The sequence below is a fragment of the Scophthalmus maximus genome, chromosome 13, assembly GCF_022379125.1.
Source record: "Scophthalmus maximus strain ysfricsl-2021 chromosome 13, ASM2237912v1, whole genome shotgun sequence".
Taxonomy (NCBI): domain Eukaryota; kingdom Metazoa; phylum Chordata; class Actinopteri; order Pleuronectiformes; family Scophthalmidae; genus Scophthalmus; species Scophthalmus maximus.
The window spans coordinates 24,894,098-24,912,238 of record NC_061527.1 but is presented as its reverse complement, the minus strand read 5'-3'; the positions used below and the strand labels follow the sequence as shown (position 1 = coordinate 24,912,238).

Genomic DNA, 18,141 nt, shown 5'->3' with positions numbered 1-18,141 from the left:
GCCTGACCCTTCACCAGTTTTTGAATTGCTTTTTAAACCCATACTCATTGTATTTACCTTCTGATTATTTTAACTCTGTCTCTGTGAGTTGAATGTTTTATGTTTGTTGCATGTCTTCATCATGTGCTGCTTGTCTGTAAAATGTGACTGTCTTCTTGGCCGGGCTTCCTTGAAAAAGAGATCTAGTAATATCAATGGGACTCACCTGGTAAAATAAAGGTAAAATAAAAAAAGAAAGAAAAATAATTTTGTTTTTTTAATTTCTGACTCCTTACTGCTTTTGGTTTGCCTCCGGAGGGGGGCTGTTCTGTGGACAACGCACCTGTCACGGCACTGGTTGTGTTTCTTAGAGACATTGCGCTTCATTCAGGTTTTGATTAGGAACTTTGGCAGCAAGGGGAGACAGGTGGTGAATCAGTTAACTCCGCCGATGATGTCATCAAGGAGGAGTAGGATAGCCTACAATGCATGGTTGATCTCGTAATAACGAAAAAAGATCTCATTATTACAAGATCTTTTGAGATCCTGAGGTAGAGGGTTCTGTTGCCTCACTTGGACTCCTTGGGGATCTAGGATTTTGAGCAGGTGCCGGACAGTTATTTGAGTCACCACCAAGCCAGCTTGGATGCATTTCAAATGCATAAATATATATTCATAAATCAGAGCCAGCCCTTGGCATAGGCTGTATAGGCAAATGCTTAGGGCGCTGCAAACATAAAGTTTATGTCATGGTTCCGACTTGACTGCTCCTATTCTGTCTCTTAGTTCTCTGTCTGTGTCTGTGTGTGTGGCAGTGGGTGTGGTCTTCCTGAGTTCCTCACAGGGATGCACACCGGTTCCTGATCAAGCTAGTTAACTCCTGCATTAAAGCTGTGACTCGTCGACTACTCGTCCTAGGTTTGTTTAGTTTTGACCGTGGTTAAACACTCAGACAGTTTCTTCTTTGACTTTGTTTAGATCTTGTTCGGAGATTTTCCCGAAGCTGATTTTGCCTTCTCTGATTGTTCTGCTCAGTTTCTGAGGGAGACAGTGCCAGGTATAAGCAGGCAGTCATGGAACTCAGCCCAAGCCTGGAACTCAGTCACGAAACTGAGATATGGTTTCAGTTTTTTTTTTATTCAGTGAATCCAATCCAAAATATAATATTTTCATGGACAATAAAAATGTCTGTGAATGGTCAGCACATCCACTGGCATGTGTGTAGATTAAAAAAATAACCTGTAGTATTGCACTGAGACTAGGATCCTCATACCAGTCATTTTGGTTTTTTAAAACAATTGTTCTTTACTTCACTAACACTTCACTTTACTTACTAACACCCTGTGTAACATGGAGATTTACATTATGCCAGAAACAAAGGCAAAAGCAAAAAAGTGCTAAGTAACTTAGGTCCTGGATGTGGGACAGACAGCAGAGTAAGAAGTAGAGATGTTGCTAGTGGTACACTTAATTTCTCTAAATTTCCTGAAAAAGGGAACCCATTTGAACAAAAAGTCTTTGACTGGCCTCCTCACCAGGCTAACAAGGAAATGGGTGGACATCTTCATTTGTCAAACGAGGATTCTCCATTGTATGTCTTTTTTTGTACTTTTGCTTTGGCTTGAAAATAAGTGAAACATTTATATCCTGAGGAGCTTTTCAGGAGTTTGCCCACTGAACAGTAAAAACCAAAACAAAACCTGTGACAAATTGTTTCCCTATAACATTTTGCGTGGATGTCCCAATCAAAGGTTTTGGAGCCCAAATCACAATTCAACTTTTAATACTGGGAGTCCAATCCAATACTTACATTAACATACCAACAGAATATATAAAATGTTATCTAGATATTTATCAGACAGCTCGTTTTTGCTGAGCATCTCAATCCATATATGTCAGAGTTTAACTCAGAAGTTCCAAACATGAAATGAATGTGAAGCAATCAGTCAGTGAAAATATGTCTCACACTGCTGCCGTTGTTGGACTCACAGACAATCTTTCACGAATACAGATACTGGCTTGCAGAGGGCACACAAAGCAGACAACAATTTCATTTTGGCCTGTGGCAACGGCTGCTATACCCTGCTGCCTCTTGTCATTTCAACCTGCTTTGCCAGCTAAAACTGAAAAGCTGCCACCTGAATGCTTTGTACATTGCGTTTTGCTAAAGATAAAGAGAGTTTGAGTTTAGTGAATCTGTCAATTTTATTGCCAACCAGGACATGAGAATTCCTCACGCCGGTGCCTCCGATTAACTTGTCACAATGACCCACTCCAATTTTCTTTTGCATATAAAACACAAGTTTCAGCAGCACAAGTTCATAGGATTCCATCAAGGATTTTCAACTCACACGTCATCTCTTTTCTCCCAGGCCTTATGAATCCATGATGGAGTGAGGATGGGCGTCCCCAGACACACTGCCAGCTGAGGGCAAAATAAAACACAGTAAAGGGAGAGGAAGAAAACAAAACATAAATGAATTACCAGAGGGACACATAATAACACCAACAAGGGCATGGATTTTATTTCTGCACTATTTTAAAACTAAAAGAAACTTCCAGTGCAACAATCTCCCCGGGCTGTTTTCGTTACTCCTGATCAACCTGTGGAAAACAGCCTTGACTGTGTGTCACAAAGGCAGCAAGTTCCTAATGCACTTTGGTTTGTTCTGCTGGGACAAAATATGTGTGGAACAATACTTAAAAGAGAAAAGATGCAATGAGGTGAAAACTGACAGGAGGGAGAAGCTTCCATGAGGTCTTCTCGAGGAAAAGGGGATGTGATAGACAAGTGAAGGCAGTGAGGAGTATGAAACAAAAATATATTTCCATAGATGATTGACAGAGGTACAGCAATCAATTGTCCATATAGAGAAAGATAGGTGTCAATCCATTCATCCATCCACCTCTTTATCTGTGTATGAATGCCATGTATTCAACTCTGTTTAAAAATAATCCAACTGGGAAGTAAATCACCGCTTTCTGACATCAGACGTAGACACTGGGATTCATGCTAGGCTGAGAGGAACTTTATAATTTCCTGCTCATTTTGTTTGTTTAACCAGAGAGGAGAAAAGGCGCAGGACAATCAGGAGCAGAGAATAAAAGTCTGGATGAAATAATAGGGAATCACTGGGTTTGTAATTGCAACGTTCTTAACATGACAAAGCGCTGCTTCCCTATTGTTTTGTTGGTAAAGTTAAATTTTCATGCTGGTTCCTTCCTTTCCATTGATCTCTGCTTTAAACTTCTTATGCGCATTTCTGTCAGCACTATTCTGATCTTGATAGATTGTTCCGAATTTGGGAAGTGCTGACATTATTACTTGTGCTGTAATACTGCTGTAACACGGCACTAGTACGTACAAAACGTACACACACTAGAAAAAAGTGAATAATGCTGATAAATGACAAAGGGCTTATATTATTCTATGCATTTCCTAGAATATGTTTACCATGCAATGGTTGGCAAAAATAGTGTCATTGCAATTATCTTGAAATGTTCTAATGTATATTTTAGGTCCTGCACGTTTAAACACATACATTTTTAACAGTATTGCACAGCCCCACTATACAGTGGTACACTCTCTGACAGACAGAGTACAAACACTGAAAGATTAGAGTAAAAAAACTAACAATGAAGGAAAATGAAAGTTGATTGAGTAAACATACCCTGTATTTCTCCCCATGAGTGGAGTAGGCGATGAGATGAGTGACCTTGGTGCTGAAGTCTTTGCGGATGGTTCCTCCCATGTGATGAACCAGATTCACCAAGTTCTTCTATATTGACAACAAAATGATCACATACAAGCTCAGCACAAAGAGGGGAAATATATATCACCAATATGGACCGTGACAGACATCTTGCCATGCCTGTAGGTTGTATATGCTGCAATTAATTGTTACTCCAGGATATTATTTAGTAACTGCACACCTTGGAATATTATGCAGTGTTTCCCCTACATGCATTACGCAGCAGCGTTACTCTCATTGCCACAAGTGTAACAAATGTTTTGCAAGTAAAGGCAGTAACACAAGCAATCTCTCGAAACATTTAGTGAAAGTACACCTAAGCCCTAAGCCCCTTAACAGTAGCAGCTAGCGGCAGGATGACTGAGGAGAGGGTGAATGAGAGCCACCTCACTATGACCCGGTTTATAGTGAAAGACCTACAACCCTTAAAAACAGTAGAGTCCAAGTGCTTAAGGTAACAATCTGTCTGTACATATTGCGTTGTTACTTTTTTCCTTTGATGGGCTAGTTTGGGTTGATGGATTAGTACACTTAAGTAAGGCTGCATCTAACGATTATTTTTTTTATTTATTTCAATTAGTCAAATAAGTAATGATAATTTTTTTCGATTAATTTAACTATTATTTTCTGTTTAGTCGATTGATCCTTTGGTTAACTTACAAAAAATAATATATATATATATATATATATTTATATGAATCAAATATATGGGTCAGAGTAAATGAAAATGGAACACAACCTAAATAAAAGATTTCATTTTCGCCTAAAATTAAAACATTGTTCTCTATGTAATAATGCAGATGAAGCAAGCAAAAAAAAAAAAAAAAAAAAGGTTACAGGCTTGATGGGGACATGGTCAGCTGTTCCATTTGAGATTTCTCACCTAAAACACATTTAATTTCACTTATGTCTTTTAAAGTAATTATTCCATCTAAATGCAGCTGTTTTATAACACAGACGGGTGTCCATCACCCTTTGTAGTGTTGCGATGACGTCAGAACTGCCTGTCGGGTAATGCACATTTTTGCGTTGCTTAACTCGCGTGACGTGAGTATCTCAGTTTGCAGCCATTTCCTCCAGGGGAGATGTGCTTTCACTTTACCCAGGCCTGAAGTGTGATCGCTCCGACCGGGACACGCCTAGATCACTGGGGATGAACGTAAACAGTGCGACGCATCGACGCATTTCGGCGAATTTACGTAATCCACTTAATCGATTACGTCGATGCAGCCCTACATTTAACACAAAACATCATGTACTTGATATTAGTTATTTGTTCAAAAAAGTGATGTTCAATGTTCAACAATATAATGAGTACAGTTAAGAGAAACAAAACAATTGTCCAAATGTCCATTCCATTCTATTCTCATTTTGTTACATTTTTTTTTACCACCGCTGCTGCTTCAACTCCATCAGAGGGCAAACACTTATGGTATCTGATTTGTTTTCATTTTACAGCTTTAAAAGGCTGTAAAAACTGTAAAAGGCCAAAGTGTGCCTGGTTTGAATATATATACCGTTTTACTTCTTTAGCTCTCACCAAACCCCTTCTCTGATCCCTTTAGATAAAAAAGCTCATGTCTATATATATGTATCAAACACTTCCCCAGGAGAGTGGTGTGGATGTGTGTGACCTACAGTGGGGTCTAGAAGAACTCAGCAGGATGTATTAGGGCTTTTTACTTTTAGTGTCTGTGAGACGGAGAGAGCCATCAAAAACAGCGTAGTAGTGAAACTCCTAAGAAAGTCTCATGCCAGCGGTTTAAAAAAAGAATAACATGAAAATTTGTACATGATTTTAGCAATATTGTAAATATCTACATCGCCCACAATTGATCAAGTATATTTGAGATATCATCGACTCCGTTGTCAATGTGATATTTTATTTTTTTTACTTAAATAAATTTGCAAACATTTCTAAAATGTTCTACTTGTCATTGTGGGGTATTGAGAGCCTGGATGTTACTGGATTTCTGAGGCTGGTACAACAACACACAACTCAAACATTCCTAAGATGGATCCTATAGATTTGTTTTGTTCTGACCAACATACATACTGAATAAAAAAGTAAAAACTTTCTACTCCACAAAGGATGTAATAGTGCCAGCAACCTGTATATAGTGACATGACCTCAAACCTAACTTGTCATTTCTCATCAACCGACGTACACTCATGTTATTTCATCGAGTGCAACTACATACGGTAAAACACAGTGTAATACAACCAGTATAGCAGTAAATTCTACCCCATGAAGCTTTTAATATTCAGTTATTGTTTATTAGGGTTCACCTACCTAAAACATATGCCATCATATGCAACATACTTGTGAATTTATACCTTCATGAAGTTTAGAATTATAGGTGTTTCTGATATTTCTTTTCAACCAATTTATATGAAATGGGTAGTTTAAATCCTTTAAATACCACTTCATATTGCAAAAAACATTAATCGCAAACCACATCAATCAAACGGTTCCAACCCTGTCAGTGCAGCTGGATTGATGTTCCCCAAAAGACTGGTGCGTTGTTTAGAAAAGCCTGCGTGATATTATCAACACAGCACAAGTTATCAACCTTTCTTAAAAAAGTTAATATGGCATGATGGTCAGTTAGTAAACTCACCATTTCTTCTTTGTTCCTGAAGCCGGTGAAACACAGCGACAGGTTAAGCATGGTGGTGGAGTAGAGAGGACGACATGAAAACTGCAGAGGCTGTGGGGAAGGAAAAAGCAAAATTCAATACAAAAGTGTTTAACTATAATTGGAGTTATATAATTTTCAGTAGAGCCGATATTGGATTTTTGGGGCAGCCGCTGATATAACACAGTAAAATTTTCAACCAATATTCTTTATGCATATGGGGAGGCTAATTTCAACATTACACCTACAAATTACTATGTATATATTACAAACTTATCATATATTTTACGTTTAAAATATTTATCTGAAAAGCAAATAGTAACTATAGCTGTGAAATAAATATGGTGGTGTTAAAAGTACAATATATGTCTCTGAAATGTAGTGGAGTGGAAGTATAAAGTAGCAGAAAATGCCATAGAAATACTCAAGTACTAGTACCTTTTAAATTGTATTATAATAAAGTACAGTACTTGAGTAAATGTACTTAGTTACATTCCACCACTGCTCTCTCTTTAAACCAGGTATTCTATACTCTACCAAGCAAGCTATTAGATTCAAGCAACAGCTCTGTTCTGTTTCCGAACCATTATTTCAATGGATTGAATTCCAATTAGAATAAACGTTTTCTTGCTTGTCAAAACATGTCATCTTAAGCAATATTTTGCTGGTAATGTATAATGTTAATGGTCACAAACAGTAACTCATGGTTCACTGCTGCTGAGTCAAAACAATGGAGTTGGTGCGCGCTCTGCTGGACAAACTACAACATGACACCATTTATAAATCCCCCCAAGCATCTTTTTCTGCATTAAAATAAGATTTCACATTGGCACATATCGGTAAACATCTATGCCGATAGAGATGTTTCACTTTCCTTGTACACCTTATTCCTCATCACTGTATAAAAGATTTTGGTTAAAACTTTACGTGATTTGTGAAACCTAACCCCAACGAGCCCTAACCCCCCCAAACCAGTAAACCTAGGGGAAACACTGATAAATAACGGATCCAACACCCAACACTTTTTAGGTGAGATAATTGCCTGACAAGGTGAAAAACTGCTAAATGGCCCAACACCATTTCCTCAGTTGTCAAAAGATATACGGCCATTTGATGCTTTGCAATACAACCTAAACCCACAGGTACAGTACATTGCTGTCTTCAGATGACAAATGCGCAGAGTGCTGTCTTGTTGAAGGGAGCCACAGTCAGCACATACTGGTCATGTTCAGCATTAGCATCATTTATGACAGCACAGCAGGGAGGGACAGGTCCTGCTCAGAGCCATAATGTCATCTCTGCATCCTGCTTTCTAAAAATCAAGCTTTATCTCAATGCTGTGAATCCAAGCTGAGAAAGATTTCATGGTCCAGATCTTTTGCTTAATATAAAAATGTTGTGTGTGACTTACTTCTTCCTTCGCAGCACAGTGCAGCACAACAGGAGGCCCAACAATGCGGTTGTCGCGTTTATAGAGGTAGCTGTAGTCAGGAGAATCAAAGTCTGTGAGGACAAACACCGTCTCAAATTCAGTGCCCTCATCTCCAAACTCCTGGACGTGGTCTGTCATTATGCATGGAATGTTGATGTCCTGAAGAGGGAGAATGACAACATTTGGAAGTGTAAAATTGATCCACAAGACACGAGAGAGACCTGTTAGCCATGTTAGTTGGGCTGTTGGTTAATTATTAGTTAATTTCATTACATGTAGATTTTTACTGAAAACTATATTTAAAAAGTATAAACCTTGACATCACAAAAAAATATTTTTCTTTTTTTCTGACTGTTGACAAGTCTTTTGAAAACCAAAACCAACAATATTGGTTATTTCCTACTTCCTTAACTAGACTCAAAAAATGTGTAGTTGCATTTTCAAAGTTGCACTTAGAGGGTGACCTCCACAAAAAAAACAGCTACATAAGATAAGTATCTATATTTTTTTTTTTGTAATTTGTTAATTGTTTTCTTCCTAACAGAAATTGTGGTAGAACATACTACAATACACAATCATTGATTCTTACAAGCACAATCGTGTTCTCTATGAAAAATGCAAACAGAAAAAAAAGCTCAGTTCTGATCTCTCAAATGAGACATGGTTTTACTCTGGTATCAAATCCATTGATTCAAACAACTCAACTCTGATTCAGAGCAAAAATTAAATCACAAACGAGCTGTCAGGCTGCATATGGGCAGAACTTGCAGTGCAGCAGGGATTAAATTACTTATTCTACCTGTTAACCTGCCTGAAATTAGTTCAATTAGGCAACACGACACAGGAAGAGCTGGAGAGGCATCAGGGAACATCACACACACACACGGAGGGTTACAATTGACATTTGTTATTACACTGTTAGGATCCACATTTCTATGGACAACTGTTACAGGAATAGAGTAACATTTTGGGAAATAAACTTATTTGCTTTCTTTCTAAAGAGATAAGCAGATGAATAACATAAACGTGTTTGTCTTTATTTCAAAGCTGGAATCGAGCAGTGAGAGCTGGCCACGCCCCCTGCACAGCACACTGACCTCTCCTCCGGATTGGGAATAGGTAAAATTTATCATAGATGAATGCATTAATTTCTTCAATACCGTTAGCAGCACTGAAAACGTCGGTGCTCATTGAACAGTTTTTCATAGTTTAGCCCCTGAGCTTGTTTAATATTGGGTTTCTGTTGCCATCCGTAAGACAGAGTCCAATCTCCTCTCGTAATTTAAAAAATAAATAAATAAATAATTCAGCGACGGCGGTCAAAATCAAGGAGGGGCGTACTGCCGCTGCTGAATGAATTAAGGGGAAACTCGGATTTTAGAGGGGCATTAAGCGATTCTAAAGCAGTACACGGTTTGTAAAAAAAAGCAGGACCTGATTTTTGGTTAACAAGAATGTGGCATCGCAGTGTCTGGTCATAAGAATTAACTCCAGATTTGCTTTGATCGGAGAAACCACCAAGAACTGGATCCTGCATCCATGCTTTAGCTGGAAACGTGGTATAAAAGAGCTGGGCAGAGGGATAGTGTTGTTTGTTGAGAGATAGTTCCAACGCACAACTGCTCTAAGACTTCAAATCATCACTTTAAAAAACTGAAGAGATTAAACAAAGAAGATATGATGTCTGTGACATATGAGATTGTTATAGACCTTCTCATCTCATGCATCGAAAGAAAACAAATTAAAATATTTCACAAAATGTTCTTTAAGAGGAGATGGCACTCAAAAACCAAAGCTTCTTAGATGCATTGCCACTGATCACACTTCAATGTCCGCGTAATGAGATCCAATGTGTGCAAAAAGCTTTTCATAGCTATATTTGCCTCTCTAACCTGAACAGCTAGAATTTAGCAATTATCAAATGCCACAATGCTAAATAGAATGCCTTTAAAAACAGTTTTCATATTATTTCTAGAAAGTTGCATTGACATTTGAGTGCAAATCTCTGTTTAAGAGCGGTCCACTTATTAAGCATCACATCACTTATATTTAAATATTCACCAACAAATTAATTTATCATCAGTGAGCTGGCCATGCACAATGATTAAGTGAGTCCCCAGTGTGAATCAAGACTCATGCAGCACCTCCCAAAGTTCCCATGAAAGTGTCAGACAGTCACACAGAGAGGTAGACACTGTACTGTACCATATTGACTATAGATTTTATCATCATTTTCTCCTCAGCACCCGCCTCGCCTTCTCTTATCTTTACCACTGGTACCTCCATTACTCTGACAGCCTGTAAAAACCAACCAGCAGGAAGTGGATGTTTAATACAAGCATTTGAAAGGAGAGCAGAACAAAACAAGGGAGGAGGAACAGAAGATTGAGAGAGAATGAGAAACAAATAAAGAGGAAAAACAGAGACAAATTCATACAAATTAACCTCATATGAGGACAGAAGAGAGGATGGCTGGGTCTAGGGGAGTAGGTGGTGAGGCCCGTGTCCTTGCAATGTATAAAGACAGTGACTTCAAACAACTATCAGGCTCTGTGGGGGGTAGGCTGGGGTGGAGAAGAAGTTTCCGTTAGAAATTAATATAATCATAGCCATCGGGAAGGAGGAGATGAGGAAGAGAACCGGGGGGGGGGGGGGGGGTAGACTGAATGATGGCGGTGGGCGGTCAGGCAGACAATCGGGAGCGCTCTGATGGAGCTGTCGGCAGATGTCTTAGGATGTGGCTGTGCTGCAGAATGGCAGGGAGAAATAGATGATTTAAGCAGAAAACCTTCAAAAGTAACAGGGCTCAGGAGACCTGGGAAAGAAGTCATTCTAGCAGCACTTAGTCGGCTGCCACACCTCCAAATCACTTGCACGTGGTGCTACTCAAAAGACACGAAACTAAGTGCTGCTTGTTTGAGCATATACAAACACGTCTGATTGACACATAAATATCCTTGTGGGGGGGCTATAAAAAATTAAAAAAAGTATATAAAAAGATATAAAAAGTATTTTTACACTAGTGTTCCTGTGTACCTGGATCTGAGTCCAATGATGGCCACTTTAGAAATTTAGAAAAAGCTTAATTTAACATAATTTAATTTATTATGTTAAACTAACATAATAACAACTGAAGCTGTTGAACCAAACAAAATAACTCCCTAGATCCATTACTTGTGTAAAAAACAAGTAACAATAAACTACAACTACCCGCAACAGGGTCTGAAAAAGTGGATCAGTGAAGTTCAATGTCCTACATAAGAAAATCTAGAAAAGCCATGATGTGTGCCTCCTTAAAAGAAGCCAGTGGACCACAGTGGACCTTCAGGGTTAATGCTGTACCTGCAGTGCTTTGACGAGTGCTCCATTTCGGCTTGCGTCTCCCACCAGAACAACCCTTGTCTCCACTTTTGGCAGCATATCTGTGGGAGCAACAGAGGGACAGAGTGGACAAGGAGGAAAGGACACGCATACGCACGCACGCACGCACGCACGCTCACACACAGTATTTGGAAACAGCATGTTAGCAACTTCGGAGTACTACATTTTCGGAGTATTATAATCCTGAACTTCCCAAACAAATGTTCATTATTTCATACTATCAGAGTCAATGTATTTTGCATTACAAGGAATAATGTAGCTCAGAAGTAAGAGAAATCCTGAGAAAACATTTTCAGAGGCATATTTAAGCCATGATGAATCAAATGGGTGTACTTTAGAGGTTGATCAATATTGTTTTTCAATGGTTAATGGCAATATTTACAGAGAAGGGCAGCTGAATTAACACGTGTCAGCAGACATGTTTGGTTTATCGGCCTAGTAAGCACAGACTTTGGCCTATGCCGATATCTTAAAATGCCAGATATCTGCCTGATTACTATGCAGATCAATCAATGGATAAATCACTATACTTCTCGTTATTTGCCACTACTACAAAATTCTTGTTTAATAGTATTCAAAGTATTGTTTAATGTCCACTTATAGATATTAGTCAGGTCCAACAAACTAAAACGGCTTCTTACGTTGGGCTCCACAAACACACACATGCGCAAATAATAAATGTAACTATTCAAAAGCACCACACTCCACAAACACAAAAAATAAAACAAGTAAAAAGGAACAAAAAGTTGAAAACTCTTTCAACAGAGACTTAACATTGTAACTTCTCTCTCTTTTTTTTGGCTTGATGTACATAACAAACTGGAAACTGAGTATATGCCAAACAGGAATGAAGTCAAGTGTTTGTGGGCAATGACTTCTTTTCAGGTATTAGCGCACTCCTTCAGCTAAAGTATTAATGATTTGGCTTGCTTACATAGGCAGATCCAGATTCTTTATCGCTAGCTGATGCTATCTATTCTGACACCAAAGGTCACATGGAATACCTACAGCATCTTTTTTGAAAAAAAGTCGAGATTAGAGAGAATTGGAGAAGGAAGAAGAGGACAAATTACAGTGACCCCTGCAGACTGACCTTCCCCATCTTCAGACGCCATGCCAAGAAATACATGGTCCTTGGTGTTTTCGGCGATCCTAGAATCATAGACTGAAGAATCCACCAACAGGCTCCGAGCTGTCCCTAAAGTCAATATGCTGCTGTCAGCCATAGCAGGAACCTGAGGAGGCACCAAACTGTCCAAGCTATCAAAAATGACAGGGGATGAACAGAGGGAGAACACCGCCAGGCAGAGAGGAGGGAGAACGAATAGCAACAAGGAAGAAAAGGAGAAGGGTGAGAACTGTCAAACCAAAGGCAACAGACAACATTAGGCATGACTTTAAACACAAATACTGCTAGAGTTTGACAATTCAACTGGGGAGAAGGCCACATCCGTGAACCGTGATAACTTTGGTAAAAAAAACTAGGCAAGGTGGATGAAGTTTTTGCTGAAACTTTTTAATTTGTTAGGTTGTTTACATAACACTAGCTGTGAAACTACATCTGCCAGGCTTAGTGAAAAGTAGCTGTCAGTGTAGATTAGTGGCATCAACTACAATAAATCTCAGTGTCTACAAAATATTCAGGAATATTGAATTGGAGGGCTAAAACATGGCTAAGACAGACAAGTAACAACGTCAGAGAAGCTGTAAACCGACAGAAATTTCCAGACAAACCAAACGTATTACGTTCATTGATATAAAAGAATAATTGTGGTTAATTCTTGACAATTTAGTTTAAACCTTAACGCAAGGCAAGTTAACCTTCCTGACCAGAGGTTTACTGACATCAAGTTATTTGTATTGTGCAGAAAAAAGAAACTCAAAGTAGACCAAACTCACCGGACGATTTGTTGGCCAGTACTTAAAAGAATAAAAACTGGAAAAAGGGGTATCAGAAACGGGAGCCGTTGGAGCTAAACCGGCTGCTGAACCAGTTAACTTGAATCAGCTCTCTAGCTACCTTAGCTAGCTACCGGGCTAGTCCACAACACTGTGAACAAAACTTGGTAATTCCTTTTCGGTCCAAAACACTCCTTAGAGAATATGTAACATGTCTCCGTTGAATTTCAAGTATTGCATCAATGCATGTTGCCCCAAACAGTCCAAATTATCGATATGTGGCTGCTTTACTAGAACGCAAACAACTTCTAAATAGCCCCGAGAAGGTGTCAGCCTGCTGTTGGAGCTCAATTCAAAAAGCAAGGAAAACAACGGTGCTGCGCCCTGATTGGTCAAGAGTGAAGGCAAGCCAGAGGCTTCCGTCCGACGTAGCCGCTGGTTGGTCCGTTCATTCAAATCTCGATGCGCACTGCTGTGCTGCTGAGACCTGCGACGTTCACGTACTGTCGGAAATATTAATGCTATTACTTAAGGAGACAAAAGGCAACAAACATTTATCTGAAAACTGATTTTATTTATTCTCAAGTCATCCAGCGTAATTCAACAGTATGGTCATATTCATTTTAAAACATTCTAAGGAACAGTCGGATTCACAAAAGAGGATATTTTTCTGCTTCATCAAAAAAAAGCAGTAAAAGCCATATTTACCACAATAGTTGTGGGACTATTTTCCCAAACTAAAACCACTGACGGAATAGACATGGCAAGTGGCATCTATATTGAAGTCACATGGTATACTTCAAAAGGATTAAAATTAAAGCAACAAAGACATCCAACCTGGATTTTGGACTACTTCACATTGAAAAAAGGGTGTCTTGATATTGATATCAAACATCAAATTCAGTGTCAACACTAAGTAAAAAAAATAAATCCTTATTGGCACTGTTTTTCTTTAGCATGGGACATATTCCTGATTTCTTGATTTCAGAAGTCATTTTCCACAGCAGAACAAGCAAAGTGTTATATTGCTGATACTAAAAATCATATTATGGCAGTTATCTGATCCACTTAATATGGTCAGTATCAGTGCAGATATCTACTAAGAATCTGACATTGCATCGTGCACCTCTATTCTGTTCTGATTTTGCACTTAACATGTTCATTTTTTTATATAAATACTGCTAAGCTGTTATTTTCCCCACATATGCATGTCTTACACACAATGAAAGGAGATGTTGTTCATCATGGACCAAAGTGCAACATATACCAGACATTAAGTACATGTGCAAAATCATAATATGTAGGGAAAAAATAGTAATCAATTAAACCAATACAACAAACATGAATACTAAATGATAAAAAAGGAATTTTGTGTAGCATGGTCAGCATACTATGTAAACCTTATGCTAGCCATGCTAAATGAACTAGTCCTCAGAGCCTTATGCCAATACAATTGAGTGGTGCAATGATGGCATAAGAACCACGACTACATAACTAGCTCTACAAACCCAAAATACCCACCCGGTTGGAATTATCCATAGAATAGTGAAAACTATTATGTGTGTATCTGAAGTGCAACCTATTCTAATACAGCACAACTTTGTACCATAACAAAGTTTATTTACAAAGCGAACACTTATATTAGCAGCAACAGCTTTCCCCATGTGCAGCTTTTTCAGTGGTAAATAAGTTGCATTACGTTTTATGCTGTAAAAATGTTAACAAATTACAGGTAGCTTAGACCTTCATAAGACCTAACATCTGTCTTGGGTGATCCAATCACAGGTGGACGGCTCTAACTAAAGGTGTGTGGCACCCAAGACACAGTGATGACACATCAAGATCCGATCACTCAGACCAAATAATATCAATTCCTCCACTGCTTAAGAGGCAGTACATAATCCTCATGTTCTCCAATCATGCAAGCTGATTTAATCTACCATGTCTGAAAATTCTGAAAAGCCCATGGAGATATACTGTACACCTTTGGCAGTTGTTTTTTTTTACAAGAAATAGACCCCAGTCTGCATTGTTTTGATTTCTTCCTCCAGTAAAATTTCCAACAGAATATTATATTTTTTTCAGAAATGACTGGTTACTGATGAATAAGCAAAAGGAATTGTATCCATAAATACTTTCATGAACAAAGAGTGAGGATGGATCAAGCTTTGTCAGCGCAACATGAAAATTAAACTATGGATTATTACATGTTGAGTTCTATTTTCAAATTCCTAGCTATTATTTATATTGGTGTAGAGAACACTGTATCTATAGTTGTAATTTCTGAGACATCCGAATGGGAGTGACAAGGCTATGGAAAAAAAAAATCAGATGATACATTTGCTGCCCGGTGATCAGAACAATAGTGCAATAACTTACTTTTAATTTTACCCCCAAATGAAATGGTTTAGATAATCAAACCAATGTTGGTCAGAAACTGTCTGACTGTCTGGCTTACTTTACAATGTGTTCTTCTAATAGACTGTTGCAATTAACTTTTCTGCACGTGACACTTACCTTTCATAACTTACACATACTTACATCCAGGGCCGGATTGGGACAATCATTCAGTCCGGGAAATATAGCGCAAAATATAGCCCCAGCCAGGCCACTTTTTAAGCGGGGGCACTTGGGCGGTTTATTTATTTATTTTTGCTCGCTGCCCGCTTTTCGTTCCGCCTGTCTGCAAAAAACTCCACCGGGAAACTTCCACAACTACCTAATTTCGTAATTTTGTGTCATCACATAAGTCGTGTTCTAATTTAGATATTCTATATGAATCTTTTTTTCCTTTAAAATGTAGGGAAAATGGTCTTTGACTATCAGGATTAGGCCCACCCATTTAAATCAAATACTCAGCCAATGAATTTCTTCTAATGCCAGGGCTGCAGAAGATTATGCAAGTTTGGTTTTGCTAGCCAAAGGAAGACAACTGAATATCATTGCTAACAGTGCTATCTTTGCTGGCTACAGTGCAATGCAAAACACGTTATGTGTAACAATTGTGCTCTTATCATATAATTTTCACATAAACTGGAACTCACAAAGACATTTAGACACTCTGTTTTCCTGGCTCAGCAACCCCATTACTAATAAATTGATGCAGACTTCAAGAGTCTTTATGTAAATAGGTCAGGGTCGGTGTTAACCATTTTCCTGCCCTAGGTAAAGGATTTAGTGCCCCATCACCAAACATCAAAGATCCAACAACTGAACAGAAACTTATTTTTTTTCTTCTTTCCTCTCCAATTAATCCTCTCATGACCAATACGATTTATCTGTTGTCCCTGTATATAAAACATGCTGCTTACATACTGATACTTGATACTTCTATAAACCAATCAGCCACAACATTAAATCCACTTACCCATTTTAATGTTGTGGCCGATCAATGGAACAGGAAACAATGTACTCTACATTGACTTTTACTTTTAAATAAGCATTTATATATTGATGCAATGGTACTTTTCGGAATACTTCTTCCACCACTGCTGGCTGTCCAATCAAAGTCATATCCTTCAGTGTAAATACTTAGTCCTAACCATTCTTCATTTAATGTTTCAGAGCCTAGATCCAGGATGAAACATGAAGCATCTATGAATACATCAGGAACATGCCCCCCTGCAAGAGTGCCTCAGACAGCAAAAGATAGAGGCTGATAAGGAAGAAGATATGTGTGTGTGTGTGTGTGTGTGTGTGTGTACACTACAGGTGCATTAAAAAATTTTGGTCAGTTATTTAGGAAAGCGAACATTTAATATATCTTAGACTCATTAGACGTAAATCTACCATGTATTCTCTACTACAGGCAACCACAACATGGGGAAAACATGTCCGACTATGGAAACTTCACACTGGACTTCAAGAAACTTGGATTCTGAGCCTCTTCACGTTTCCTCCTTGATTTCCAAATGAAATGCAAACTTTACTTTCCTCTGAAAAGAGGACTTTGGACTCCTGAGGAACGGTCCAGCTCTTTTTTTTTAGCACAGGTAAGAAGCTCCTGATGTCGTCTTTGGTTCAGGAGTTGCTTGCCACTATCAAGATACTACTCAAGCCAAGTCTGTGCGTGGTGGCTCTTATTGACTCCAGCCTCATTCCACTCTCAAGGTTGCGGTCATCCCTGTGGAACTTTTCCTACCACACTTTTCCCTTCCAATCAACTTTCCACAAATATGCTTTAATACTCTGCGAACAGCCAGCCATTTTAGCGATGACCTTTGGTGGCTTACTCTCCTTGGACGTGATGATGATTGTCTTCTGGACAACTGGTAAGTCAGCAGTTTTCCCCATGATGTGATTGTCTGTACTGAAATAGACTGTATGAAAAGTAATTTACTCAAACTTAATATTAATTGAGACAGAACTGGGGTCATTGAACTTGACCCTAAGCACCTCAGAGAAACATTATCTGAGCACACCTTGAATGTCATAACTTTGGCCTCTAGCTCTACTTTGAGGACCTTGGGAGTTATTTTTGACTAGGATATGTATTTTGACTCACACATAAAACAAGTCTGTAGGACAGCCTTTTTTTCACCTGCGCCATATGAAGAAAATTCGAAACATCTGAAAAGGATGCTGAAAAACCAGTCCATACATTTGTTACTTACAGACTGGACTACTTTAATACATTGCTGATAGGATGAAGCCTCCAGTTAATCAAAAATGCTGCAGAACGATTTCTGACAGGAACTAGAAAAATAGATTATATTTCTCTAGTGTATCTCTGCATTGGCTCCCTATAAAATTCAGAATATAATTCAAAATCCTGTTCCTCACCTACAAAGCCTTTAACGGTGACTTATTAGGCAAAAATCACAGTTTCAGTGTTTGTGCATATAAATGTGTGTATCTGTGGAGCCTACCTTCCTACATTTTTTGAAATCGGTTGACCAATCACAACAGACTGGGCCAGCTGGTCAATCAGAGCAGACTGGGATACCTCTCAGGAGGGGTAGCTAAAACAATCCAGGCTTTTCTGAACATTAGAGCATGTAAATCTTTTCAAATTAAAAGTATGAACCTTAATATGAGCATAATATGTCACCTTTAACGA

The 18,141-nt window shown here is 38.6% G+C and overlaps 1 protein-coding gene across 5 annotated transcripts in view; it reads right to left on the bottom strand.

The window, feature by feature from the left end:
* ect2 (epithelial cell transforming 2) overlaps nt 1-13,449 on the bottom strand; it is a 50,444-nt gene extending 36,995 nt beyond the window's left edge. For 2 of the 5 annotated variants that reach the window (XM_035647913.2, XM_035647916.2), the window contains exons 1-8: nt 13,083-13,449; nt 12,277-12,443; nt 11,145-11,224; nt 10,008-10,100; nt 7,782-7,961; nt 6,353-6,442; nt 3,651-3,758; nt 2,331-2,404 (exon numbers count right to left, since the gene is read on the bottom strand). In XM_035647913.2, the coding sequence (XP_035503806.1) occupies nt 2,331-2,404; nt 3,651-3,758; nt 6,353-6,442; nt 7,782-7,961; nt 10,008-10,100; nt 11,145-11,224; nt 12,277-12,409 (758 nt within the window). In that variant the 5' untranslated portion in view covers nt 12,410-12,443; nt 13,083-13,449. The remainder of the gene's footprint in view (nt 1-2,330; nt 2,405-3,650; nt 3,759-6,352; nt 6,443-7,781; nt 7,962-10,007; nt 10,101-11,144; nt 11,225-12,276; nt 12,444-13,082) is intronic. The other 3 variants (XM_035647917.2, XM_035647915.2, XM_035647918.2) reach the window with 3 other exon arrangements.
* Between the last annotated feature and the right edge of the window lie 4,692 nt (nt 13,450-18,141).